The 27235-nt window shown below is 49.1% G+C and overlaps 1 protein-coding gene across 2 annotated transcripts in view; it reads right to left on the bottom strand.

The window, feature by feature from the left end:
- The window catches only part of IMMP2L (inner mitochondrial membrane peptidase subunit 2), a 578935-nt gene that overhangs the window by 534602 nt on the left and 17098 nt on the right, over positions 1 to 27235 (bottom strand). For both annotated transcript variants that reach the window (XM_090287782.1, XM_090287781.1), the window contains 2 exons: positions 22001 to 22137; positions 2615 to 2718 (listed from right to left, as the gene is read on the bottom strand). In XM_090287782.1, the coding sequence (XP_090143908.1) occupies positions 2615 to 2718; positions 22001 to 22135 (239 nt within the window). In that variant the 5' untranslated portion in view covers positions 22136 to 22137. The remainder of the gene's footprint in view (positions 1 to 2614; positions 2719 to 22000; positions 22138 to 27235) is intronic.

Below are 27235 nucleotides of genomic sequence, written 5' to 3'. Positions count from 1 at the left end.
GAGCAGAGCGGATGTCTCCGGAACTCGTGCACTGGGTACAAAGCCCGCTGCCTTCTCTCTCCTCCCAGTTTCCCACCGCAAGGCCCCCGCTGCCCTGTCCCCACGGGCAGCCTCAGCCCGTCTTTCTATCACCTCCCCTCAAGCCACCGCCCCCTTTTTTAAGTAAAATCCTACATTTACTGCCGTGTTTGCTTATTAGAAATTTCTTGTCTTTTGAAGTGCCAGCATTTTTAATAAAATTGTTAGTCTTTTCATTAGTATTCTGGTTACAGAGCTGCATAAGCCCTGCTAATGTAACGATGAATATGCGCGGTGAGAAGTTTCTGAGAAATGCATCTATAATATAGTAGAAATGCAGTATCTCCACAGACTCTGAATCCATAAAACGCTATTCCAGGATAATTTAGAATACAGATTTTCATAACATCTTGTTTTCAAAGATTACTTATGTATCAATGAGATATGTTCTTATTTTGTACATCTTATATTTAGCCATAAATTCAAAATTTAGTCATGCATTTCTAGATTAGTCTCACATTTCTTAAACGACAGGATATTCCAATGCATAACTGACAATTATTATCTAAGTTAAGACCAGATTGATGCATTTTGTAAGAAAAGCAAATATTCAGGTATTTTTGTTGTGAATTAAAATATATATCATGAGCATTCATCAAACCAACATCAGTCTTTTCAAATGAAAGTCTATAAAATGTGTAAAAATATAAAGACGTTTCTAGAAAGCATTTTTGCTCCTAAAAGTAAAAAACATCCTTTAAACAGTATCTTTTATAGTATTACATCATGCTGAAGAAGAACTTAGGATGAGTTTCTATTCCTCAAGGAAAGCAACAACTCATACTTAATTATTTGTTGTTAAATAATATAATGCCAATCGGTAAGCATTCTTTTCTATAAGTAGCTCCTGCTAATAACAAGCATTAAGAAACTTTGTTATTTGTACAAAACAGATAGAGCACATAACTAACTCATTAAAAGTACAATTCAACCAAAGGGGCTATATAATGTATTATATCAACACTGATGTGAATATACTGTGTTTGAGATGAATGTATATAATAAATAAAAATGTACATAAAAACAATTAATATTTACATAAAGAACACTGCTCTCTCCTTTTTTTCTAACTAGAATATGCTATGCTAGTGCACTTGTATGGACCACGCCGGCCTGAATTTCCAGGAGCCTTCTTCTCCCCAATTACCTGTTCATATTCACTGTCTGAGAGACAGTCAGCACGTTTCTAATGGAAAGAACAATGCACAGTTGTCTGCTTATAGTGTGACCTCTCTCACTTGGGTGGGCACCCGCTCCATCCCGGAATAAGTGAGGATGTCGCCTTGTCAAACCAGAGGCAGAAGACTAACAAGCACACGATGGGCTCCCGGGCCCGGAGGAGGACAGGAGGAGGACGGGAAGTGGGCCGTGGAGGCGGCGCTGTGGGTGAAAAGCGAGGGGCACTCTGCACAGAGTAGGGTCACAGCACAGAACGCCCTCCGGAGCAGGGCAGACCCCTAATCCCCGACCTGGACATCTGCCGTGCAGAACCCCACTCGGTGGGTTTACTGCATTACTTCCTAACCAGGTTAGTTAATATATTTTCACGGGAAGCCTGGTTGAACAGGCTTGACGGAGACACATGCATAAGACACCTGTTTGCACAAAGCAGGAGTGAAAGGTAAGTGTAAACCGAGCACATAACGGTTGGCTTTCACCACACAATTATAAATATCACCCAGTCGTTCCAGTTCGAGGATCAGAAATAGAAAATGGAAGCCTTCCCCCAACGATGGGGTTCGCTATTGTTAAAATAAACGACAAGCGCGGCTCCACTAATTGCCATCCCAGTGCACCAACTAAATAATAGGGAGTCAGTCCCATTAAAACATTTTTACAAGCGGCTGAAACCAGAAGACTTAAGGCAAGTTCTGGTGCAGTCTTCTCAGGGTGAATTTGCTCTTAAAACAAACAGAATCTCAAGTCGAAACCACTGAAGCATGTGCCGGGGCCATGTGTTACATGATTGTGTCAATTACACGCACTTGGAGACGCCTGTCTACCCGAAGGCGGGGATGAAACTCCTGCTCCGGACCCGGCGGCCGACTTCTGCGGAGCGACAGCGCCACCTGCCGGCCGCGCGCCAGAGCCGCGGTGCGGACGCCCCCAAACTCCCTCTGGCCCCTGAATTACCACGGACATGTACCACGTGCCAGAAATACCTGGTACCCACACAAACTGATGCAACGTGAGAACAAGAGATTGCTTCCAGGAGGCAAACTTTCGAAATCATCCAAATACCAAATGCATGTCCTTTAAGCATCAATATCATTACATCCAATCAACATTTCATTAAACGCATTTTGCCAAATCCAAGTCGGTCCATCCACGGACACATTTTAATTCTAAAAGGAAAACTCTTTTTTTTTTTTTTTTAAATAGCATCATTACATTGCAAAATGACTGTTTAAAAACACATTACATTTTCAATGTACCCGTGCCTCAGTCACTGGCATCACGGTGTTGGCTGCAGATGACCGGGTAAATCCGACCGTTACAACGCGCGCACACGTGCAGCAGTTTCCCATCTACTTACACCAAGGAGACGATGTCGCCACGCCGGACTTCGAGGTTCCTCGCTTTCCAGTGGTTCAGAAGCACCACGTCAGACGACGTGCTCCCTCCGGGGTTCAGGGACGGCTGGAAAAGGGAGAAAGAGAGTCTCTCAGCTGCGCTTTTCTGCCCCACGGCTCCGGGCACGCCCCAGCTCTGTGCGGGCCAGGAGAACAGCTCTAACATCGTCGCTTCAAGCAACGGCTGCTCTGAAGTTCCTGCAAAGGACGGGTTTTCAAAGGGCTCATTGGGATTCTTCAGAGAGAACCGGGAAAAAAGTAATTCCCGATGCCGATTGGAAAGGAGAGCGCGCCAGGTATTCAAATCTCTCCTCAACTCCGGGAAAGAGCTACGGAAAGCCTTCAGACGGGCTCCAGACACAGGAAGGGGGAGCGAACCAACCCCCCCCACAGAAGGCCCACGCTGGAGCCAACCCCACGACCGCACGGGGCACCGCTCCGTCCCACCCGGGGAGGAGAACAATCTCAAACCCGCCAGGAAACGCCCTCGTGGAGTGAAGGCAGCAGAAGGAACGTGTGCTCGGCCAGCCACGGAAAATGGGAGCCCCCCACGCTGCCCTCCTGTCCCGAGAGAGGGTGCGGTAGGGGCCGGGTCTCAGGGTGCGGGCATGGCGGTGGCCCTGGGATGCGGGCAAGTCTGGAGGTGCCTGCGGCGGGCGGGGCAGGTACTCATCTGAAGGTACGGACCACGAGGCACAGCGCTGAGTGGGGAGCATGACGCCCACATGCCTGACACGGGACGGGGTGCGGAGGAAGCCCACGGGGAACCAGACGACCCTGAGGCGGGGGTGGTGGGACGGAGGACACAGGAAATGAGGCGACCTTCGTGCCCTGGACACTCAAGGGTCCCTTGGAGCGTCATCAGGGGAAGCAACCATTCCTGCGGCGGCAGGTGCCAACCGCCGGGAAGGCTCTCCCTATTGCCAGGTTCGCCAGGAGAGAGCGCGACCATGGCCAGTCCTTGGCCGGCCCCTGGAGCCAAAGTGACCGTCTCTTTCTTAAAAGATTCCTGGGATTATCTGTGGATTTTCTACAAAGACGTGGACAACCCTGCAGAAACTTCGCGCTGCGGCTGTTCCCATGACCTCCTTTCTGACTGCCCGGCGTTCTGCGTCCGATACCTGCAGGTATCCCCGGAGGTCTCCACACTCCCACAGGTCCTCTGGGTCCTTTATAAGTGATGAGTCCTATACAGCTTGTTTACACCGCCAGGGGTCACAGACGCTCACATTTCTGCCCGACATGGTTCCTGCTCTTCCCCTCTTCCTACCGTCTGGGGAACTCCCACTTCAGACCCCTGGAATCCCACGGGGGATTCTCACAGGGACTCACCTCTCCTCCCCATGCCCGTCCTCAGACCCACGGGTGATGGAAACTCCCAAGTCCCCCTCACAACCCGGGGTTATTTCTATGTCAGCACATTTAAGTGTCTATTGTAATCACTGGTTTGTGTCTCTTGCTCCAAAAGCCTACAAGCATTTTGAGAATAAATTGTTTCTTACGTCTGTGCTCTTGACACCTGGTCACATAAGATGGCTAGTGATTTCAACTGGGAAGAACCAAAAAAGAATTAGTGAAATTCCCAAAGACTCCTCATGTCAACACGCCACAGACAGAGCTTGCTTTCCACGCGAGCCCCCAAATAAATGTCTGCAGCACCCTCGTTACAGTCACCTCACCCCCCTGCCAGGGGCCTCCTGCGTCGGCCTCCACCTCTAACTTTCTTTGAGTTTCCCATCACCAGACTCTCCCTCTGCTCAGAAGGCCTTGGACAGCGACTTCTCTGTGAATCCTTAAAAGACAGCCGCCACCGTCTGCTGTTTCTTTGCGACAATTAGGAAATTACATCCTGGGGCTCCAAGGAGGGGGCAGAAGACGTCCCCGGAGACTCCAAGCCGGACTCTTGGACTCATCTGCACTCGACAGAGTCGCTCATCGATCACCTTCTCGAATGCTAATTGTTGGCGCCAGAAGGTAACACTTCTGAACGAGAGATCTGTGCGGGGAAGGAAACCCAGGAGGAGGCAGGTCGGACTTCAAACAGTGATAGATGAGCATCATCAGTCAGCACCTGGAAGCCCGCGTTCGATTTCATACAGGAAACAATAAGAGTTTTCTTCCACCCTTCCTCTCCTCCCCAAGGTCGGATGAATCACCCCCCACATCTGTGCGCCCTTTGCAGTGCTGGTCAAGTTCAATGGTGGTTCTTAAAACCTTGCTATAGGCTCCTGCCTCCCTGGGACCGCTTCCCTCAGCTCTGAGCCTCTCGATTATGGAAATCATGTCCTATTCATGTCTGGTGCCCAGGAGAGTGGCTGGATAGGATTATTTCTATAGTTTCAAGTTCAAAAGATGAGCAGGTTTTGAAAAGCATATTTAAATAAGAGGGTTCATAAGCCATGCACATCATCTAAACCAGCGGTTCTCAACCTGTGAGTCACGACCCCTTTGGGGGTGGAATGACCCTTTCACAGGGGTCGCCTAAGACCATCGGAAAACACATATATAATTCCATATTGTTTTTGTGATTCATCACTATGCTTTAGTTACGGTTGGGGGTCACCACAACACGAGGAACTGCATTAAAGGGTCGCGGCATTAGAAAGGCTGAGAACCACTGATCTAAACAATGTCTACATCTCTTTAGATGAAAACGTATTCAAGACAGGCCTCGGAAGAACTCTTGTTTTGCATCAAGTTAGACAATGTAAGCATTAGGGATAAAGTTAAACGGTGCTTTGTTATTATCCGTAATGAAACCAAGCTAACCACAGCAGAATAAACGTTCTCTTTGTTGTTCGTTCAGGAATATGGACAAATGGGTATGACTAACGCATCATAAAGGAAAACTTTCTTGAATTGGAAAACTACTTCATAGCACGACAAAAACTATAGTTCGTTGTACTTCAATTAAGCAATTTAAAATGAAAAAAAAAAAAAAACACTTTATTTCCTGAGTTTTCCAAAACCACTTTTGAGAAGAAAAAGAATGCACTAACTTCAAAATGAAAAATTTATAGGGAAAAATTAAGAAAACATAATTTGGATGGTGCTGTTTTTGAAAAATTAGTAAACCATGTTATTACTTGGAAATTGCACATCCTGCTGCTTCTTGTGGAAATGGCAGTTTATGCTTCAAACAGAACAAGCAAGCTTTTCAAATCAAAGAAATTATAACCATGAGATCGAAATCAAAAGTCATAAACTGTGAGAACCCGGTGTAACCAGAGTCCATATTTTCTTGTCGTGTTGTCAAAACTTTAAATCCTAGATTCCCAGAGACTACATCAGCTTAAAATAATAAAGTTTTCAGAAGTTATAAACCTCAGAGAATATTTAATACAGGAGCATCCAGCTCCATTTCAAATGTGTGACTGTGTTGATTGTTGCTACTGGCAGTCAGAGAGAGTCCCAGCAATAAGTGGAAAAACACTGAGAATCAATGGAATTCGTGATAAACCCCCAAGGCGGCCAGCAGCGGCCCTTCCCATCTTTTCATCATGAGCCGCACCCCGCAATCTGCCGCTGGGCTTCTGCCGGGGCGCCCAGAGGTTCACCACCAACCTCGGGAGAGGCTCCCCGGCAGCCCTGCTCTAGAGATAAACACCTCTGGTCACATCGTGGCTCCTTTTCCTTCCTGGCCAGAGGACCGTCAGTTTAACCCTCCGAGCCGCATTTCCATGGGCAGCCCGACCCCCGGCCTCCCGGGGTCACCATGAGAATTACAGGGGGAAACCCACCAAGGCTCGCGACACAGGCCTGGACGTGGGGTCAGCAGCTGGAACAAGACGCGACACGGCGTACAGGGGCCACGGGCCGTGGGGGGACAGACGCAGGGACAGCGTTCTTCCCGAGACATCAAGCTCTTCCGCGCTGCCCTGATGTTTTTCACGTTAAGCACTAAACAGGGAGTCTTCGGGCGGAAAAGTCTATGCCTCGTTTCTAACCCCACGGGGGTTTCTTCATTTCTTTTAAGAAGTGAAGAAGTAAGCTACTTTATTTTGGATGTCACCTCTAGGGTGTCACCGCCCCAAACACATTAATGTGCACAACTATTGAGTTATACCTTCTATAGAAACATCATGCCTGGAATACACACATATTCATATAAAATGATACGCATTAAAATCTAACTTCTTAGCTCTAGTTGATGAGATAATAATGCTCCTTTACTTCCTTTTTTGAAAAAAAATTTGTTACAGAAAAAGGTTATTGTATGCTTTGCTCTGACCTAAGTACTGTATTATTCACGCTGGAAAGACAAGATAAATCGGAAGATTTCAACAGATACTCATAAATTACGGTAAAGCTAGAAATAGCAGATACCACACCTGCGTTTGAAATGGTATAAGACAGAAGTTGGGCTTTCCTGCTCTCTCCGATCAAGGACTTTGCTGAAGGATTTTCCTTTCTCTTACAAACAAATATTATTGGCAAGGTATCCTCAATTCTCAGCTTGTGTCTAAGTGGAAATCATACGACAGTGTTGGGGGAATTTATGTCTTGGTTTAGAAAAGTAAAACTCCCCTAGAGGATTAAACAGAGACATAATTTTTTTCTTTACCTTCTAAGGTATAGTGCAGCCATCAATCAGTAAATGATATTATTCTAGTTTTGATTTTTTCTATAAATTTCTTATTAGTTTCCTCTCTTATTTTTAATTAAAAAAAAAAAAAAGTTCACAGCCTATTCACAGCCTACAATTCGCTACGTACAGTCTACCAACAAAGCCTGGTTTTAACCTGACTTCTCGGGGAGCAATGCTTTCAACTATTTCATACATAAGAAGCACCACCCACCTGGCTGGATACAATCCAAAATGTTTAAATAAGCGTGGTGCTTTTCAGTGAGATGATTCCGAGCTGCCACGAGGAACCAAGAGTCTCCCTCGAGCTTCTTTTGTAAAGCCATTATTTTAGAGAAATTACTAGGGGTGTGGGAGGAGTATCCATTTAAAAGCAGTGCTGGCCAGGAAGCATGAAGTACAGTTAAAATAAATGTATGTTCTGATTGTAGAATCATTACTATTAGGTGCCACGCTTGGGAAAGACTGTGGAAGAAGCGGTCTAAAATGCCACCTCCCGTGCGTGGCGCTGCGGGGCCGCCACTGTCCGCACGCGCCCAGAACCCCGCCCCTGCCTCGTGGGGTACGCACACTCCCGTGACCACAGCTGCACCCAAGGCTGCAAAGCTTCAGGCCCGATCTGCAGCCTTCCTCGCAGGTAAAGGTGCTTACTACTCTGAGCCCTCAATACCTGACCCCTTACCACGACCGTCCAGCTAATTCAAACAGTGTTCAACCTTTGACCGGAGGCCCCTCACCTGGCCAGGTGAGGAAAGTCCACAGTCACGCACACACTTCACTTGAGAGCTGAACAGAGGAAACTTACGTGACGAAGCCCCTCGGGAAAGGCTCCCTCATTAAGTCCCAGTCACACCTGGCGCGTTATTAATAGGCCCAGAATAATGGGCTCGTCACATCTGCTCCCGCTCCCAGACTCCCCACAGGAGCCCCTGGCCATTTCATCAAGTTCCCCTTAGGCACCCGTCTTCCCAGGTCATCTCAGAGCTTTGTCCTGGGTGGATCACCCCACCCGACCAGACAGTCCCGCCACCTCTGTCTGCTCACCCGCTGGCCCTTGGGCAGGTCCCATGGGAGCCGGAACAGAGCTCTGTCCTTCACACGTTCAACTGCAAGGCTGTGGGAGGGAAAGGCTCCCCCCCGCCAAGGGCGCGAGTCTGCGGGAACGCGTCACCTGTCCACGCGTTCCCTCCTCCCTCGCTGGAAACCTGCTGCGTCCCACCTCCTCCGGGTACGCGCGCCACCACGGATCCTTCACCCTCGGAAACCCAAATGTGGGTCTAATCACACTTCATTTAGGGTTTAGAGCTTTTTAAAAAAAAAAAATGGTTCTAATCTCATCCCCTTATTTACAGTCTTACGGTTGGTTCTCTAGCACTGCTGACCAGTTTCTTCCTGCTTTTGATAAATCTGCATGAAATTGTATTCGCATAGAAGTAGTTGTACTTTTGTGGATACTAAATTTCTTAATTTTTCTTTGCAAAGCAAGCCTTTAAAGCTATATTAATAAAAATTTTAAACGGACATCTGCCATATCACTTGGACTTGAAAGTCTAGTGAGTTGCTAATTTTTCATTCCCCTGATCTTTAACTTATTTCCTGTGTACAATGGAGGGAAACGTTAGTTTCACAGAAACTCTCCTAAATTGCTATATAAACAAAAATCTTTGTAAACTACCTGAAAGGTAATTTACCAAAATGTATCTAAAGTCTTTAAAATGGTCTATCCTTACAGCAGAAAATGTCCTATTTAGACAGTTGTCCTAAGGTAATAATCAAAAATATGTACAAAGATGTTCATCATATATTATTTATAATGGAGGAATAGTTGAGCCAACCTGAATACCAATGACAGGAAACTGATTAAATTAACAATGGTTAAACTGTGCAATGTATTGATAGTAAAAGCCATTTAAAAATCACATTGCAGAAAAATATTTAAGGAGGTTTGGATATATGTTGGGCAAAATTAGTTTAAAATGAGATCAATAAAAAACATTGCTGTGATCGATCCTATTTAGAGAAGGAAGAGACAGGAGGAGGAGAAAATTGTGCAGAAAAGTATGAGAAGATTAATAATGGTTTCAAAATGTAAACTTTGAAGTCAAAAGCCTGGGCTTAAATCTGTAAAGTCTTCAACAAATTAATCCCTCTGCTGCATTTCTTGATCTGTAAAATTGTTCAGTAATGGTACCTTCATCACGGGGTTGTGGGGGTTATTAAATAAATTATTATACTTAAGGTGAATACTGTACTATAATATCTGGAACACAGTGATCATTCAATACATTATATTCATATTATATTTTAATATCTGTAAAGTAACTCACTCTGGAAGGTGATTGAGATTATTTTTATTTTGTGTATTTTTCTATATTTGACAAGTTTGTTCCAAACAGTATACAATGCTTTAGAGTAAAAACAAGCAATTTTTTTAAAGGAAAAGCATCTTAATTTTATATCCTTTCATTACAAGATTTTTAAAGTTTGCTTTCTCCCTAATATCAGGACAGACTGGGTTACGTCACATAAAGCACACGGACACACCTATATGCTGAAGCAGCTCTCACTTCCTCATAAAACCGAACGAGGCTTTCTGATCCCCTGGTCAGCCCTCTCCACTGCCTGGAAGACACCACTTTTCTCTCTGACCGAAACAAAGTTCACATAAGGTGTGTAGCAGCAGAAAGGAAGTGGTTCATCAAATAAAGACGTTTTTGAGGAGATCATCCGAATGATTTCCCCGGACGTGTGTAACTGCAAAGGGGCCACGTTCCCCAAATGGTACAAACACGTCACCGTCTATTACCTTAGCCTGTACAATCTGCGAACGAAGCTGTGAAAACGAACCCTGGATTTTTGCTTCTCCAGCCCCTCGTTGTGAAGTCTGACACTCCATCCTAGTTACACGAATACGTATAAGCAGAAACTGTGACCCACGGGACCCCTGAATGACATGAATCGAAGCTCTCAGAATGAAAGGGTCCAACCGTGTAGAAAACAAATGACTTATCAGAGGAACTGAAAGAGACAAAACCACATACCCTTGGAGTCCTTAACCCACTGCTACAGAACAAAACTCCAACCTCCAAACAGAAACCACTGGTTGCTCTGGATCCTGCACGCGGGCTGTGCTCAGCTGGGCGGTCAGCCAGCTGAGGTCACATGGGCAGCTGTCCTCGGGGGGATGGCAGGAGTCCCACGGGACAGGCTCCACTGGCAGGCGCCTGGCGGGCCTGTGTCCGCATGGCGTCTGCTGTAACTCTGCTGGCCCACGGAGGTCCCAGAGCCACGCCAAGAGCCAGGGTAGGGACTGCAAGAGCTGGGGACCAAGGGCATGACTCACGGGAGCTGGGGGTGAGGGAGGGGATATTAATGTCATAATTCCTAACATCCTGCCCTCCGACCCAACGAATCACATCCCTCCCACAGGCAAAACACTTGTACACGCAGCCCTTCCCAAGGACACCCGAGCCTCCGCTGCCTTTTGTAGGAGGATCCAAGCTTATCACCTCCTGATATGCATCTGGTCTGGGTGCAGATGGGAATCCCAGGAGGCAACTGAGTGCCTTGAATCAGAGGCTAATGAAGTAAAAGGACACATTATCTGTCCCTCAGGCATCCAACATGCAATGGGGAGAGAGGGACAGGGTAATAAGGAGAGATTTTTAAAAGATGAGGAGAAAACCAGAAGTCACTTGTCCGTGGCGAGTCTCAACCCAACAGCAGGTGCTGCCAGGCACCCCCACCCACGGACCGCGACGCTCTGTCTCTCATTGGCCTTCTTCTGTTCTCTGGGGTGGTTTCCTCGTCCATTGTACTCTGTGGCTCTTGCTCTTCCTTCTGGGCTTCTGACTCCTTTTAAAAGATGGCTTTATTTTAACTGACCATCCCTTTTAGAACAAGCCAACTCAACTCCCTTAAAAGTTTGCAGGCTTCCTGTTCATCTAATTGAGGTCCATCCCCTTCCTCCTAAAACAACATCGGTAACTCTCTTCCACTAGAATCTTTATCTACTTGGAAAGTATGAAGCCAGCACAAAGCTCTTAAGGCTACTCCTATAATCTTATAATCTGTTTGTCTAGCTAAAAAAAGTCCACTAAATCATACCTTAAATCTCTCTGAGGTCTCAACAAAGAGTCTTCCAGGCAAGCCTTGAATTTACCCAGACCACTTCCTACTGTGAGCGTCTTTTGCCTGCCAGAAACTTCTAAATGAACAGTTTCATTTTTCAGCACAGAAATCCCTGGACATCCCCGCTTTCCTCTAATTTCTGCCTTAAGTGCGTGTCTCTTTTCCCAGACCTTAGATAACGCTGAAGAAGCCAACTAACGACTCCGGTATTCTGCCTGCAAGTCTCCTAAACCAGCGCTCGGAATTCCTTAGGTACGTCTTGCGTAGTCCAAGTCCCTGCAGGTCACAGTGTTAAACCTGCTTCCCACCATCAAGCATGGGCCACCGTCCCCCAATCGCTAGTGACAGTTTGCTCACCACCATTCCACTTCCCATTAACCATCGTTTGTCACTCGTCATGTCTTTGCCCAGAATTCCTTTACCATTTTTCCAGCCCCAACGGCCACGCAGTTCCAAAACCAGTGACACATTTTGGAGGGTTTTGTCCTGGCTGCACCTCAGCGATAGTGCCAGTTCGTGTTTCGGTCGCCTATGACTTCATAACAAACCACTCCAAAACTGTGCCTTCAAAGAGCAGCCGTGTATTTGCTCCCAAGCTTGCGATCGGGGCTCCACCCAGTGGGGCAGGTCCCCCACTGGTCTCTGCTAAGGTCGCTCACGTGGCTGAAATCCTCTGGGGGTCACGTGGGGCTAGAAAGTCAAGGAGGACCTGGTTCACATGCCCGGCCGGGATGCTTCACTGGTCCGCCAATGGCCTCTCTGGCAGGAGCCTGGGTAGAATTTCTAGTGTGTTCCTGTCACACAAGGGCTTAGCAGGTTTCCCCTGGAGTCACACCTGCTGAAGCACCAGAATGAATGTAGGAGGAGACTAAGCAAATCAACGAGAGAGCCAGGACTCACGGAGGAGCCAGTAGAAGAATACCTGCTCTTCTCCCGTGCTAAGTGGGCGAGCCAGGCTCTCTGTGCGTCTGTGCTCCCTACTGGTCACTTTTAAAACTTCAGAAACACCTGGCTGGGTAGGTCAGTTGGTCAGAGCACCGTTCACACACACCAAGGTTGTGGGTTCGATCCCTAGTCAGGGCAGCACACACAAGAATCAATCAGTGAATGCACAGATAAGTGGAACAACAGATCTCTCTCTCCCCTACCCTCTCTAAAATCAGTAAGTACATTTTTTAATGTTTAATTTAAAAACTACAGAAATAAAAGATGGTTTATACTGTTAACAAGAGACAGATAATTAGCAGGCCAAAAAAAATGAAGTAAACAAAAATTTGAAGACAACACTCTTAAGTTATAAAGTGTAGCACACGCATTTAAAAATTGAATAAAGAAAAAGCTTATAAACCAGTAAGAATAAAAAATATTATAAATTATACCACTGCCATAAGATATTAGAAACAATAAGGTAAAATTAGCACAGACATATAAAGAATAACTTAATAGACAAAGGACAGGGAATAAAAAAATAAAATTTGAAAAGATATTAAGACTCAGAATTCAAACGCTTAATTAAAAAACCAAAGTAATCGGGAATAATCGGGATTTTCCATGCAAAGCACTTCCCACGCCTGGCCAACACCCCAACGACGGCCCTCCGCAGGAGTCGGGGCTCTCTGCAGAAGAAACAGCCCCCCAATGTGAGTGTCTACAGAGCCTGTCACGACGCAGGTCCCCAGGTCCTGGCAGCAGCTCTAACTGCGCAGACCTGGACTGGGGCCCAGCGGTCCGCAGGAACCGGTCCCCGTGACGCTACAGAGGGAGGCCTTTCTCAGCCCACGGCCCCCATCCGCGCTGCAGCACTGGGTGCTGGGAGCCGCAGCACATGCCACACTGAAGGGTCCAGATCAAAAGCCGACCTGCCCACTCCCTTCGCCATAGCTCGGCTGCAGCCGCCTCGGCGCCCCCAGCCTCCCTCCGCGATGAAGCAGCGTTTTTCAAGGGACAGGTCACGACCAGTGCGGAGTCACGGAACCAGTGTAACGGGCTGAGCCCAGGATAGAAAACACCGCAGGGCACTGCACATAATGACGGTAATCAGGGTGCACGCGTCGTTAAATGGAGCTTTTGTTTCCGTCCTGCGCGTGGGGGTGCGTGAGCTGTGCCTGGGCGGGGAGGTGTCAGCCCTCTGCTGTGAAGACGGTGACGGATTCCTCAAGGAGTGGAGGGGTTTGCGGGTGAAGAGGACAGAAACACTCTCAGAGGCAGAGAAAAAACATTTTAATGCTGGTAATTTCATTTTAGCTATTTCGGCAGGGTTTAATTATGCGGGCCCTCCGAGGCCTCAGCGGACCATCGGAACATGCATTTATTCCGCATCGCTGTGAACGGGGTGGAGAGAGGTGGACGGCCCCTTTCCTGCAGAAGCTCACAATGGAGTTGTCAGCATTAACCCGTGCGATGGCCAGCGCACAGTACCCAAGACTGGTCTTCAGGAGTCAAACGTCCCCTGCTGCAGGGTTTCGAGGACATACATGGAGGGCTTAGGAAAAGCGGTGTGAAGAAATCAGGATGGGAGTTTTGCCTTCAGGGCGTGTCGGAGGTGGCAGAGAAGAGAGGACAGGGTGTGGCCGTGGCGAGTTACACAGCCAGACTTCCACCCGTGGCAGGGATCGCAACAGCCCGGCGTGACGCCCGGTGGGTGTATTTACTGCACCCAGCCCTTCAGAACCTGGGGGCTCTCTGTTTTGTAGACCCACCGTCTCCTGGGGTCTTGGGGTCCCCACCGGACTCCCCCACCGTCGGCCAGCAGACTGGAGAAAGCAGAGCTTGGATCACAGAGAAGGCTTTCATGGGCCAGGCCTGGAAATGTCATCTTACTTTTTGTCCTTTTGACACTGGCCAGAGCTCAGCCCCGTGTGACCACCAGGGAAGGCGAGAAGCACAGCCCAGGACCGAGCGCAGCGCCTGCAGCCATCACCCGTCCCACTCGCTCGGGCATCGCCGGGCATCGGACAGGGAACCGACAGAGGAAGCCTCTAAAGGGTGGAAAGAAGAAAGGCTGTAGGCAGGGACCTACCATTTGAGGAAGGACTGGTAGTGAGTCTCCTAGTTCTTCTGTTTGCTTCCTGAATACCCTGGATGGGGGGCGGGGGGGTGGCAGCCAGGAGCCACTGAGAGGCAGGACAGGAAAGCCTGGGAAAAGCCTGCTCTCTGGCACAAGGACCACAGAAAGCACGGCCACCAGAGGGGAAACACTCTTATAATAAAGGGAAGCTGGCCTGGCACCGTGATACCAGGGGGCAGAGCGCAGAGCTGGCCACCCCCAACCCCAGGCAGCGGTGAGAGGGGCCACATGCCCTTCAGCCCCCCGAGGCGCCTGCACAGGGGCAGCAGGAGAGTGTCGGTCCGCACACCTCCCCCACCCCCGTGTGCCGTTAGCAGTTCTTTTTTTTTCATTTTGAACATAAATGTATCATATAACTTAGCAATCCCACGCCCAGGTATCTGCACAAGAGAAACAAACACACGTCCACATGGAGAGCTGTGCATCCAAGTCCTCAACTGCTGAACAGAGACCCGGAACGGGGCACGTCCACGCCGTGGGGCCCCGTCCAGCTGGGAACAGGATGACCCACTGGCGGACGGTACACGTCCCGGTGGGTGAGACGGGCCAAACACCAGGGACCACTCTTCGCGCGGGTCTGGCTGCAGCACGCGCCGGCAGAGGCAGCTCCAGGGAGCAGATGGGCGGTCGCCTAAGGCCGAGGCCAGAGCGAGATCAACTTCAGCCAGGCGCGGGGGATGCTTCTGAGGGGAGGGAAACCTCTGAAAGGTCACAGTGTGCAACCCCGAACGTGTAATCAGAATCGCTAACTCACCCACAGCCAGTGCACTCCGTGGTATGTAAGTTACACTTCAGTAAAGCTGCTTGTTACCAGGTGGACAGGAGAGGAAAGGAGCGGCCACGTGGCCCAGGATGCAGGCGCGGCGGTGACGCGTGCACGGGCAACCCCGCCCCGTCTGTCCACTCTCCCCACTCCCGTCTCACCGTGGAGTCAGTCTCGGGTACCGTGGACGTCATTGTCCGTGCTGGGGAAGTCATGCCGTTTACACATTCTTTACCCTAACCACAATATCATTTTTATACCTTAAAAGATATATATTAAAGTACGAGCGATAAAAAGGGCGCTTTGCTTGACAATTTTAAGTCATCTGGTTTTCAGTGTCCTCTCTGATTTCCTGAGGCTGACAGCCTGTCACAGCTGAGGGTGCTGAGGTCAAAGTCTCTGTGGTCGGAGAAACATACACACATGTGTTACATACAGATTGAGAGAGAGGCAGAGGGAGAGAAATACAAAGAGGAAGAGAATAAATGTGGCAAAACATTGAAAACTGGTGATTTTGAGTCAGGAACCCCTGGGAGTTCTTTGTAGAACCCGTACAACTGCATTCTTCAACATCAAAAACAGAGAGAGAGAAAGGGAGAGAGAGAGAGAGAGAAAGGGAGACACGAAGTCAGTGTCTCATCACCAGACGGAACCCTGGCTACACAAAAGCGCAGCCACCTGTTCCCCTGCGCGGGAGGGAGGGAAACCCTGAAGGAACAATAGCAAGCCATCACCCCCCCCCCCCGTCTCAGCAACACACATGTTGGCGGCTCTACGTGCAAACTGATCTACTCGAATTCTCTGTTAATGACGGGCTGCAGAATTACATCCAAACGGGCAACATCCTAAGGGCTGAAGACCTCAGGTGAGATTTTTGAGCCAAAGGTAATTTGGGAGGAAGGCGCAGGGGGAAGCTAATGAGCATTTCAGCAGGAACTCGGGTCTGCATTCAAAGTCAGCCCAGCCCCGGGAGGGGGTCAGCCCAGCCCCGGGAGGGGGTCCGAAGCGGAGCAGTTGGCATCCCAGGAAATGCCTGCCCCCGGCTTCCCTGCATCCAGGATGTTCAGACTCAGCAGGCCCCGTAATGCTCCCTTGCTCCGTTAAATTCCGGTGCATAAAACACAATGTATCTCTTTTCTGGAGAGTCTATTTGCATCTAGCTTGTCAGAATTCAAAATAATAGTTAGGATCTATAATGACTTGAATATTAAGCCCACTGTAGGTTTCAATTTTTTAATAAAATAAAATAAATAAATGTGACAGAGAGAGCGAGCATGTGAGACTCTTTGTGTGCTTTTTTGACAGAACTTTTAATTTTAAACTCAGCGGGAAATGAGATAATGACTACAAAGAGCCAGGTAGGAGCCTGAGAGGTTTATTGCAAACCAGTTTCTCCAGCATCATTTGCAGGTCAGAGAAAGTCAAGACAAATCTGAACCAACGAACGTGAGTTCCTGAGGAATAAAGACCTCCGCGCTGATTAAACTCTATTTTCCCTCCCGTTATCTAATTTTCTAATATGTTCTGCAGGCGCCTTTCTCTGAAGTCGACACTCGAGAGGGAGTGTCGCGTGGCAGTGTTTTCGAGCATGGCCCCCTCTGGCTGTGCAGAAGGGAAAGAGGAAAATGATACACTGTGTAAAAACCGGAGCAATTGCAGCAAAAGCTGGACAACGTGCTTACAGTTACTTCTCCCTCCTCCTTTGTGAAGTCTGGGGGAGGCGCACGCCCCTTTGACAAGCGCCAGTGACTCTGGGGCGAGCACTGTCACTGGAATCCAGCCTCAGCCTGGGGGCCAGGCCGTGAAAGCCTCTGTATGCCCTTGAACTTCGGATTTGAATAACTGCGTCCCACAGACACAAACTCTCTGGAGCTTCAACCGTGCGCAGTACCGGTCTTCATTTCCTGAGTTAAATGAAGGTTGAGGAACATGGTGCCTCTTAAAAAACAAATATGCCCGTTCACAGTAACGTTTCCGCGACCTGTAGGAGTGTCCCGCGCACCTGCGGGGGACGGCCGTCATGGACGGGCAGTCATCAGCCAGTGGTCTCTGCCAGCGTCCCTGTGCACACAGAGCAGGAAAGGGGTTCCCTCACCCAGTCCAATGGGCAGGCCACACAACTCTTTTTAAAAATTAATTTCTTTATAAACTCCTATTCTCCACAAAGTTATATTATTAAAAATCTTTATTTTCACTTATGACTTCCCTACAACCAGCTGTGACTCCCCACGTTTGATCATCTCTATCCCTTTAGCCTGATACCCAATGAATTGTAAATTAATATTGGAAACCTACAAAAAGAACCACTGAGTAGTGTTTAAAAAGTAAAGAATTATTTCTTATAAGAAGGCATCCTGAAAACAAGCTTCTATTAAATCCTAAGTCAACAGAATTTTTAAAAGACACAAACACAGCTCTTATACAAAATTTGTCATTCCAAGTGAATTTCCAGTGTGGCTGTAATAGTATTTATTCAGTAAGCTCCAAAGGACTGGACTTATATGTCCCTTTAATGAGATTCCATCTTTTATTCCTTGGGTTTTCTTAAAGAACACGTCTATAAGGCGCAGCGTGCCCTTTCAGAAAAGCCACTTGCAAGAGCGACCCGAGTGGCTGAGGGCAGCTTCTCACCTCACGACACCTGAAGTGGACCCGTCCATTCCACTCGGGGACTCCAGTTTCAGTCCATTCCGACACTGTCAGTCTTGGACGACAAAGACGAGCGTTGTTCTAGGTGGACTCAAAGGTGAAAACACCTTTGTAAGTTACCTCTGAGGTCCACCACATGTCCTTGGGGTCACAACGTACCAACCTGTTCGCAGTTCTGCCCGCCCTCCCCACCTCGGCCACAGCTGCCCCGGGGGGGGGGGGGGGGGGGCACGCTTCCCAACCCACTGACTTCGGATTTGGCCGTGTGACCTGCTCTGACCAATGGGACGTGGGCAGAAGACAGGCACTGAGGCTCTCAGAGGCCCTGCGTGTTCCCTGTCACCCCCAGATCCTGCCATCGCCCATGAGCAGAGCACAGCCCAGGCAGCCTCACTCCTCCAGGGCGGGCAGGCGGGCCCCGCAGTGAGAGACACATGGGGCCGAGGGAAGCAACCCCGTGGGCTACGGTGACTCCAGTCACTCCACGGGCTCGTGGGTAAGAAGGGAAGATCTGCGCAAGGGCCACTGTCACAGGAAGAACACGGTGGCCGACCAGGAAAGGCTCAGTTGTGTTGACATTCTCTGGTACCACACTGTTCCATAGTAAAGTGAGCGCGTCCATCCTCCAGAAGGGCGGGCGGGACCACACCCGTCTCCATTCCCGGGTGTGCCTGCCAGGCGCCGGGCAAACACCTAACAGCTTGCTCTCTCCTCTAACAGCCTCATCCGAAGGCCCGGCCACCCTCCAGGCCAATAATTCCTGAACCTCGTCTATGGAAGTCACACAGAAACTGACTCTTGTTCACCCTCCGGCCCCTAAAATAGAATGCTGCCCTTACTGGCCACCTGAGAATGACTGCCTACCCCAGCTCACAGTTCCCAGCACTTCTCATTATTGCCCACACGCCAAAATGACCTGAGTGACAGAACTGGTCATAGAGCTGAAGGGACAGAGATGGCTAGGTGTGTTCTTTCCACCTGAATACACAGGGGAGCTCAAGTACCTGCAGCAGATGATGCTCCGGACGGCCTGCCTACCCCGGCGTGATTCCTCCCGCAGGGCATGCCACTTCCCGCAGCGAACGCTGAGACAGAGAACGGACGGCGGCATGGCACGTCTCACGGCTGCCCACACAAACATGCAGCTCACGTGTGTCACCCGCCACGGTACAATTCCAAGGGAGGGCCCGCGAGGGGCCTGGCAACCCCTTCACCAGAGCACACTTCTGTCCGGAGCCTCTTTCTCACTGGTCCCCAGCTCCACGCTGTCCTGCTCGCTGTCCCAGCGGTCTCATTTTCTCTGTCACTCTCTGTCACCCGGCCCATCTAAGTTCCTTCTTTCCATCTTCTCTGTGTTATTTTGTTCTTGCCTCTCGCTTCCCTGCCCGTCCCTCACACTCTTAGCCCTTGGTGAAGAAGATGTCACCGGGAAGAGTACTCCTTCTATGCGCAGTGCATCAGCCACCTGCCACGCACCGGAGACAAAGGCCAGGCCTCGGCGCCGAAAGAAGCAGGCACGGTCCCCACGGGGGGCTCGGGGACTTCTGGAGATTTCCACACGCCCGGCTGGCTATTTTAGTATTTGCATCATTAGATAAATTTGAAAGCAGGGAGTTTTTCCAACTTTCTGTTGAAAATTCTGCCGAACCCCATGGTGTAAACACATTCTGCTCATCAAAGCTGTACAGGAGGAAAGATGTCCTCAGATGTGCTGAATTCCGTGACAACCATCTCTCATTCTCGCGGTTTCTCCTCCTAGTGTGAAGGGTTAGTGACAGCTAAGGAAACTAAGTAAATTATCTGTTACACTTAGAAGTCACCTAAGACCCCTCAAGTATGGCCCCGGCGGTAATAAACATGCAGGTGTCCTTTCCCCTTTTATTCTCCTTCTTCTGAGAACTGTCACACCCCTGTGTCACCCTGACAGCCGATGGAACCATGGGGCTCGAATGTAAGCTGTCGTTTCCTTCCTCAGCCTGGCCCAGGCGAGGCGCGTGCCCTGCCCGGAGCCGGCCGGAGTCGGGTCTTTGTGTGCACGGTCAGGGCGTGTGGCCCTAGCCGGCTCAGTCACAGTCCTTCCCCAACACTTTCCAAAGGGAACTGAGGGCAAGAGGAGAGGTCTCCCTCGGGCGGTGGTGACACTGTCATGCTGCGGCTTGCGAGCTGCCAGCGGCCACGCGTCCTGCGTGGTGAGGAAGGCCGGTCTGCGAGGACAAAGCCAAGGCGCAGATGGACGCAGCCGAGGAAACAGAGAAGCCCCACGTCCCCCGTCTGCCTGTCCCTGACCTCGCGCCCTCCTGCCCTCCTCGTGGGTACATGCAAGCCTTCCCACAGCCCCCCTGTACCTCACGTCAGCGTACGCTGCTTTCCTGTACCCAGTGGCCAAGGAAACGCCACATAACATCACAGCGCACACACCGCAGGTCCAATCTGACTGCTGGGAGGAAGTCTGGGATCCTGCAAGAAATCCCGATGTACCCGCTGCAGACGTAGCACCATCCACAGACGGGCAGTCACCAAGGACACGACTGAACGCTTTCTTCACAGGACGATGGTTTTTTGTTTTTTGGTTTTTTGTAGTGAATGTAGTAAAATTCCTCTTAACAGAAGCCATGAATATAGGTGTTCAGTGGGTAAACACTGGGATCCTCTGACTGCCGTGACCCTCTGGAATACCAGCCCAAGGTCAGGAGGTGCCATGTTATGGAAAAGGCCATCTCAGGGGGTGATGGCTGTGCAGCAAGACAACAGGAACAAAACTGGAGAAAATCGTTATTAATGGGGCTACTTGGTGCCAAGAAACACACACCTACTGATGGATTCAAAGGGATCCAAGGAACCAAAACAGGACTTGGGAGGTGGTGGACTAGGTGGTTTTAATCTCTGAGAAAGGTTTTGCTTCAAAATCTCAACCAAGGAAGCCTAGCCTTCCCTGAAGACTGGGTCCAGCATGAGGTTGCCAGGAACTCAAAGCAAAGGAGGCAGGAGAGGTACAATCCAATCCATGTCAAATGCACCAAACCGCGTTTGGGAATGAAGCCATGTGCCTGTAAACGCTCTCCTCCTGCTCGCCCTGCGGTACGCGAGCTTTGCTTTCAAAGTAAGGGCCCAGTTTGCTTGGGGCGGGGGACCACGATGAAGGGAACCTGAGAGACGAGGGCTGGGCTCAGAGTCCCCTGCCCAGAAGAAGGCCCCAAGCGCCGTCAAATGACAGACACAGACTCAGTGCTCGACAGCCCTCCTGGAGATCCCCGGCTTCACGCCAAGAGCACCCCTCTCTGGGTCTCACTGGCCGCCCACGCTCAGGAAGACAGCTCATCTTCAATGCGGTAAACGCCACGGGAAGCAGGTGCCTTCTAATTGCTCGAAGCTGACGGTGAGGCCCTTAACCAGCTGTAACTAACACACATACACGCACACACACATGCACACACACGAGCTAGTGATTCTCGGTATAATTATAAGCTCTGAGAAGTTTATAGAGTCATTTACTTATTTCTTCTACACAGCTTTTTAGCATGATACATGAATTTTAAACATGCCAGCAACGGAAGGAAACAAACCATTTTACAAAATGCAAATGCTCCCTAATTGCATAAACATACTTAAACAGCTCAGGCTTAGACGTCACTTTAGCACAATAATGTTTTCTCTAAGTTACTCCAGGAGACTATCCGCACAGAACTTTTGGAAATCTCCACTCCAAAGCTCTTCATTTAGACTTGGAAGTCAGCCGCGCGCTTAAAGAACGCACTAGACTATCTGGGACCAGTGCTCTAGACGGTTCCCCCTCCTGGATATGCATGTGACCCAGATATTTCAGTATGGAATCAAATGGGATTGACGAAAATATCTGAAAATCTCAAACCATATCCACAGACTATGATGTCACTTAGTAAAATTTCCTTAAATCTCCATTTACAGTTCCTTTGAAAAAACCAAAGGGGCACAGAGAAACCTGGTGATTAGTTTCATTTGCCTCTCCTCTGATTACAACTGTACTGGAAGGCCTTACAGAGGAAGTTCATGAAGTTAAATTTCAGTTCAAGGTCTTTTTAAGACCTTCCCATCCCCTTCCCAGAACTGATGAAGACAAAGCTCATCATCAGTGCCTGAGAAACAGTGCAGCGTGCGCTCTAAGAATGAACTGTCACCTGCATGGATGCTCCCTCCACTCTTGCCACACAGGCGACCCGATCCAGGAAGGTCACTGCCACAGGCACCGCCACGAAGAAGCCCTTACAGAAGGCCTTGAAGTATCTTCTCACCCAGCCTGAAGACTGCGCCATGCCTACAAACACACAGAAAACAAGTATGAAATGAAGTCTCACACAAATACCAAAAACGGGGAAAAAGAAAAGACCCAAAAAGCAGCACAAGAAAACCTGAGTCAAGGAAGAGCAACCTCATCTCAATATATTTCACGCTCATCCCTGTAACCATTGGAGTACAGTTGACTTCAAACCCCAAAGGCAAATGCATTCACTCTGGTTAACCCTCTTCAGTAGCTCCCGTTCGCATGATAACGTCCGTGGAAAATTCTTCCTCACAGAGTAATTAGGTAGAAAATAGTAAGGATTATGATGGATAGGCTCCTCGTACCCTCACACCTGCTCTCTTCCACAGTAACAGAAGCTCCAAGGAGACACATCAGTGGCTGTGCACCTCCCTTGCAGCTAGGTGTGATCACGTGACTAGGTTTGATGAATGGCAGATGAGCAGAAATGACACACTCCCACACTGTGCCCTTGAAAAGAGTAGGCCCTCCCTTTTCGGTGGCTCCTGTTATGATACCCGTGATGACGAGAGGGTGATAGGAGGGGGGTAGCCATCGAAAGCTAAAGACGGCCGAGCAACAGAAGGACCGCAGGTCCCAGCACCGTGGAGGCACCGTAACTGTCCTGCAGTGTTAACTGAGGGGTAAATCACTCTCCACCATCTGAAAATTCTTACTAAACACTTTCTATTTTCTATATAAATGTATATATCTATAAAAGTATTTAGAATAGAATCTTATTTGTATTATTTTTATCATTGAACAAACACCCAGAGAGATTGAAAAAAAAAAGGCACTCTTATCAAGATGCTAAGAATGGTTAATTTGAACTTCAGTTGGTTTCTGACATTTAAAAAAAAGGAAGTTGGTCCTAAGAAGTCACTTTACTGTATAGATCCCAGGGGGCAAAGGTCAGTCCTTGACACGTTCCCACGACAACCAGCAAGCCACGCTCCCTCAGGCCAGTGTCTCCGCTGCTCTACGCAGAACAAAACCACTGAGCGAGACTTTGCTGTTCACGCAGCCGACGACACGCTGCGCCGTGTGCTTGGGTTTCACGCAACCCGGGCCGGCTGGGGCGGGACTCTGTGCGCTTCTGACAACGTCTCGGCAGCTGGGATTTGGGAATTCTTTCTTTCCTTCTCACTCACCCATAGTAAGCGCTTCAGTTCAAACAGGCGGGGAAAAAACAAAAAACGCTGACAATTCGTATCACGACCCACTGACAGTCACCTGTTCTAGGAGTGAGGGAGCTCACAACCTGGCTATGAACACGCAGACCGAGGCTTGCTTATGTATGACGTCAAAATGTATTTTAATGACCAGGTCGAACAGGCCTTGGCACCTGGGGAATTAGGCTCAAAAGCGTAAAGGACAGGACAGGTGCAAACTGGCACACATGCCTCTCTACCTCTGTCGTTCTTGGAATAAAAGGGGCGAACATGTGACGGAGTAAAGAGATCCCGTCCCCTCTTTGCTGTCCCTCGTGCCCTGCACACACGGACCTTCGCTGATAACGAGGGGGCCTGCAGGACGGACACTAAGGACGCCTTCCCTACAGCGGCCCATCGGAACGCAGCACGCACGCCTGCAGCGTGCGCTGGGGAAAGAGGAGACGTTAACCCAAGTGGCACACGTTCAGATTCCAAGGCTTCTGACCCTCCCCTTCTTTCCCATGTACGCCTGCCCCACAGTGCTGCCCCGTCGGGGGCTGGGACACCCCGGACAGAGCGCAGGAATGGCACCCAGGGGCCCCGCGCGGCCGAGGCCCAGCTGCCCATCTTACGGACTCGCTGCCGGGCCTCGGTTTCCTCACCCATCGAAGGAAAGGTGTTGAATGCAATGTCTGAGGTCTTCCCTGTGCCCAGCACGCTCTGCGGCTGTACGCTTTCCTGTGGTGTCTCCAGGTTGTGTGCAGACACTGAAGCAAAGGAAAGCGCTCAGGCCAGGAAGAGATACAGACCTCAAGTGTCGAAAAGAGAAGAGACTTTGCTTTTAGGAAACAGCTCATTTGAAAGGGAAACAAAAAGCTGGAACCACCCAGGTCACACACAAGAACATATCATGTACCGGGAAAGAGGGGGGAGCTGCAGCCCCATCACCTCCACAGCCACACACCCCCACACCAGAGTCAGTCCCAGCGTGTTTCTGCTGAGACAACCTCAGAGCACACGGTGGGTGGGGTGGGGGGGACAGCCAGTCTCAGGGGTGCAGCTGCTGCCCTAGGCCAAGGGCAAAACAAGAGGCAGTCACTCCGAAGTCTCCTCCCAGTCCTTTCCTGCCTGAACTGTAAGAACCCCTATACCTCATGACAATAAAACACTTCTAAAAGCTTCTAACGGTGCCAAGAATACGAGAGAAAGCCTGCATACATGAAGACATGAACATTAACTTCCATGTCAGGGTGTAAGTATGGAGTTCCACTGTGCTCAGGTTAATGCGTTTCCTTCTCTACATACATTGCCCAAGAATTATTGGGGTGCTCTGGCCTTCTCCTCACACCTTAAATGTCTACGTCTACCATACTAATGAGCCCTGGTATCTGCCGCCTCGGGGAAGACTTCTCTTAAGCAGTGACCCCGGGGCGCTAGCATCATCCCTGGCAAAAGGGAGCCCTTGTTCTCCTTCACGTCATTCTTCTCGAAACCACACAGGTCATTTTAGGTCAAAATATTGCCCCCAAGAAAATAACTGCCTGAGTAGGAGGCACACCTGGTTCACTGTTGAACTTCTTAAACAGAGAAGACTTTCCAATAAGCTCCCGAGTTTGTTGGAGTCCTACTTGCCACTTGGCAGGCGGCCCCGGGAAGGGAAGGCTTCTCGGTGACACTGGCCTCTGCCACGTACTGACCTGACCTTTAAATGCCCCTCTTTCCGCTCACGCCTGGGTACGGTTTGATCATGCGTCAATTCACCTTAACTTATTCTTAAGCTTGCTTGTATCTTATCCTGTAATAAAGGCACAATCACTCATCCATGGCAACCACGCAGATAAACACCCCTCAAGTCCTCTCAATTATTATGAAGACTATTAAAAAATTGTGTAGGAGGCTTCACAGCAAGAGGAAGATAATAAATTACATGGCAACGTCTTTTGTAACATGTCGCCTTCCGATCACACAGGCGTGCACAAAGGGACGGCCAAACCCACGTCCTGTTGACACACTCCAACTATATATCCAACTACGAGTACCAAGGAACATGACAGCAGGGACCCAAGCACACCAGACACCCAAGTCCTGACCCGTATTTCCTGATCACCTACTACATGCCTGGGAACTGGGCCGCGGGGAGGGCACACCATGCGGGTGCCTTCACGCCCGCCCCGCCCCACCCCTGCCTCGTGGAAGAGGAGCCCCCGCCCTCTCGGGGGGCAGCGGCATCTAATGGACCTCAGTTCAGATCACGATTCAGTCATGTCACTTTGAACACACTACCTCATCTTTCTGAGCCCCAGGTTTTTTTTTTTAAGAATTTTGATGAGTTTATTTGTGCCGAACTGACACACCAGGGAACATGACCTCAAATGTCCCTGAGACACCATTTTTTCCTCTGAGAAACCCTGAAGGGCGTTTTGGAGGTTCAAAATGTCCACACCTATTTTTTTAAGCATAAAACGAGCGTCTGAATACATTCTATGTAATGAGTTAGAAAACAATGGCTCGATCATCACATAAACGGCATTTGTTCGAGGAAAGCATCCGTCACTGTCTAAAGAAGAGGAGCAGCAATAGCAAACCCAGACAGGCTAACAGACTCAGGGCATCCATCACGGACAATGACACCAGGAAAGCCCGTCTTCTGGGCGCCGGGACACCTGCTGTTCAGGGTGACAGTTTTGTTCTGCCGGGACCATCATACCTCCTGATATTGGAGTGTTTTGAGAATTTCTTTTCAAGAGCAGGACAAAAGAAAAATATAACTTAGTGCCAGAACTGGACCAGATAAATAAATTATATAATCGTCATTGAGGGGGGAAAAAAAGAAAGATAAGAACTGCAGTTGCAAGAAATAACTTCAGGAGAAAAGCTGGGAAAAAAATGAATTACAAAGGAGGGTTGGCGGAGGTAAAAATGTTCACTGTAAAAATTTTACAATTTTTCTGTGATGTTTAAATTTTATTCATTAAAATGTTGGAGCTACAAGGATAAATTATGTTTGATAGATTCCTCAGAGAAGAGGAGAATATTTTTATGATATTAAAGGTACATGTGTCCTAGGTGAGACGGTAGGAACACCAGCCAGCCCAGAGAACAGGGAATAAACGAAGAATGTGAGGACTGGACCTCATCCTTACTTTTAACTTCGCTCTGTTTGGTTCCTTAGCGATATGAAACCTTCACGCCGCCAAGATGGCTGTCACGCACCGGGAACAAAGTCCACGCACAACACGAGGCCTCTCTGCGCGTGGCTCAGACACCCTGCTCCTGGAAATCATCCTTCATCTCCATAGAGACACCCCTGGACAGCATTTACAACGAAGGCTGCCTCCCAAATTCCAGCTGTGAAAATGCCATCAATTCTGCAAAACTAGTTTACCCTAACAATGAACAGGATAGTGAATGGCTTTTTATAGAATGAGGAAAATTCTAGTGAATGCTAACAATGAGCAAGGAGAAACCGGGTAGGCTTTAATCTGCAATAACCACGGAATGTGGATTTCAGCCTCTGTATTTTTTCCCTACTTAACAGAAAAGCGTAAGTGCCATCATTAAGCAAAATCGAAAGGCAACGTGGACCTGAAGCCAACAATAGGGCAAGTTAAACAGTCGCGCAGGTGACACAGCCAGGTAGTTATCTGTAATCCTGACAACGTAATTAGAGGACTTTGGAGCATTTCACCAGAAACCTGTTTATTCCTGAAGCAATTTTTTCATTTGGCAAGAGAGCATATTTCCAGTGTCAGAACCCGAGGCCCGCGGGGACAGCTCTCATTCTGTTTTCCTGTCAATGGATGTAGCGCCTCTCTTCCTGCTTCATACTCATTTCTTAGTTACTTTTGACGGCGACCCGATTTCTGCCCGATACGGACGAGGGTGTCATTACGCCTTGACAGGGGGTGGAACAGGTATGTGTTTTTAATGAAGTTGAATGTTTTATTATTAAACGTTCT

The sequence above is a fragment of the Furipterus horrens genome, unplaced genomic scaffold, assembly GCF_987537825.1.
Source record: "Furipterus horrens unplaced genomic scaffold, mFurHor1.1.pri manual_scaffold_9, whole genome shotgun sequence".
Taxonomy (NCBI): Eukaryota; Metazoa; Chordata; class Mammalia; order Chiroptera; family Furipteridae; genus Furipterus; species Furipterus horrens.
This window is presented reverse-complemented; position numbering and strand designations above follow the sequence as displayed.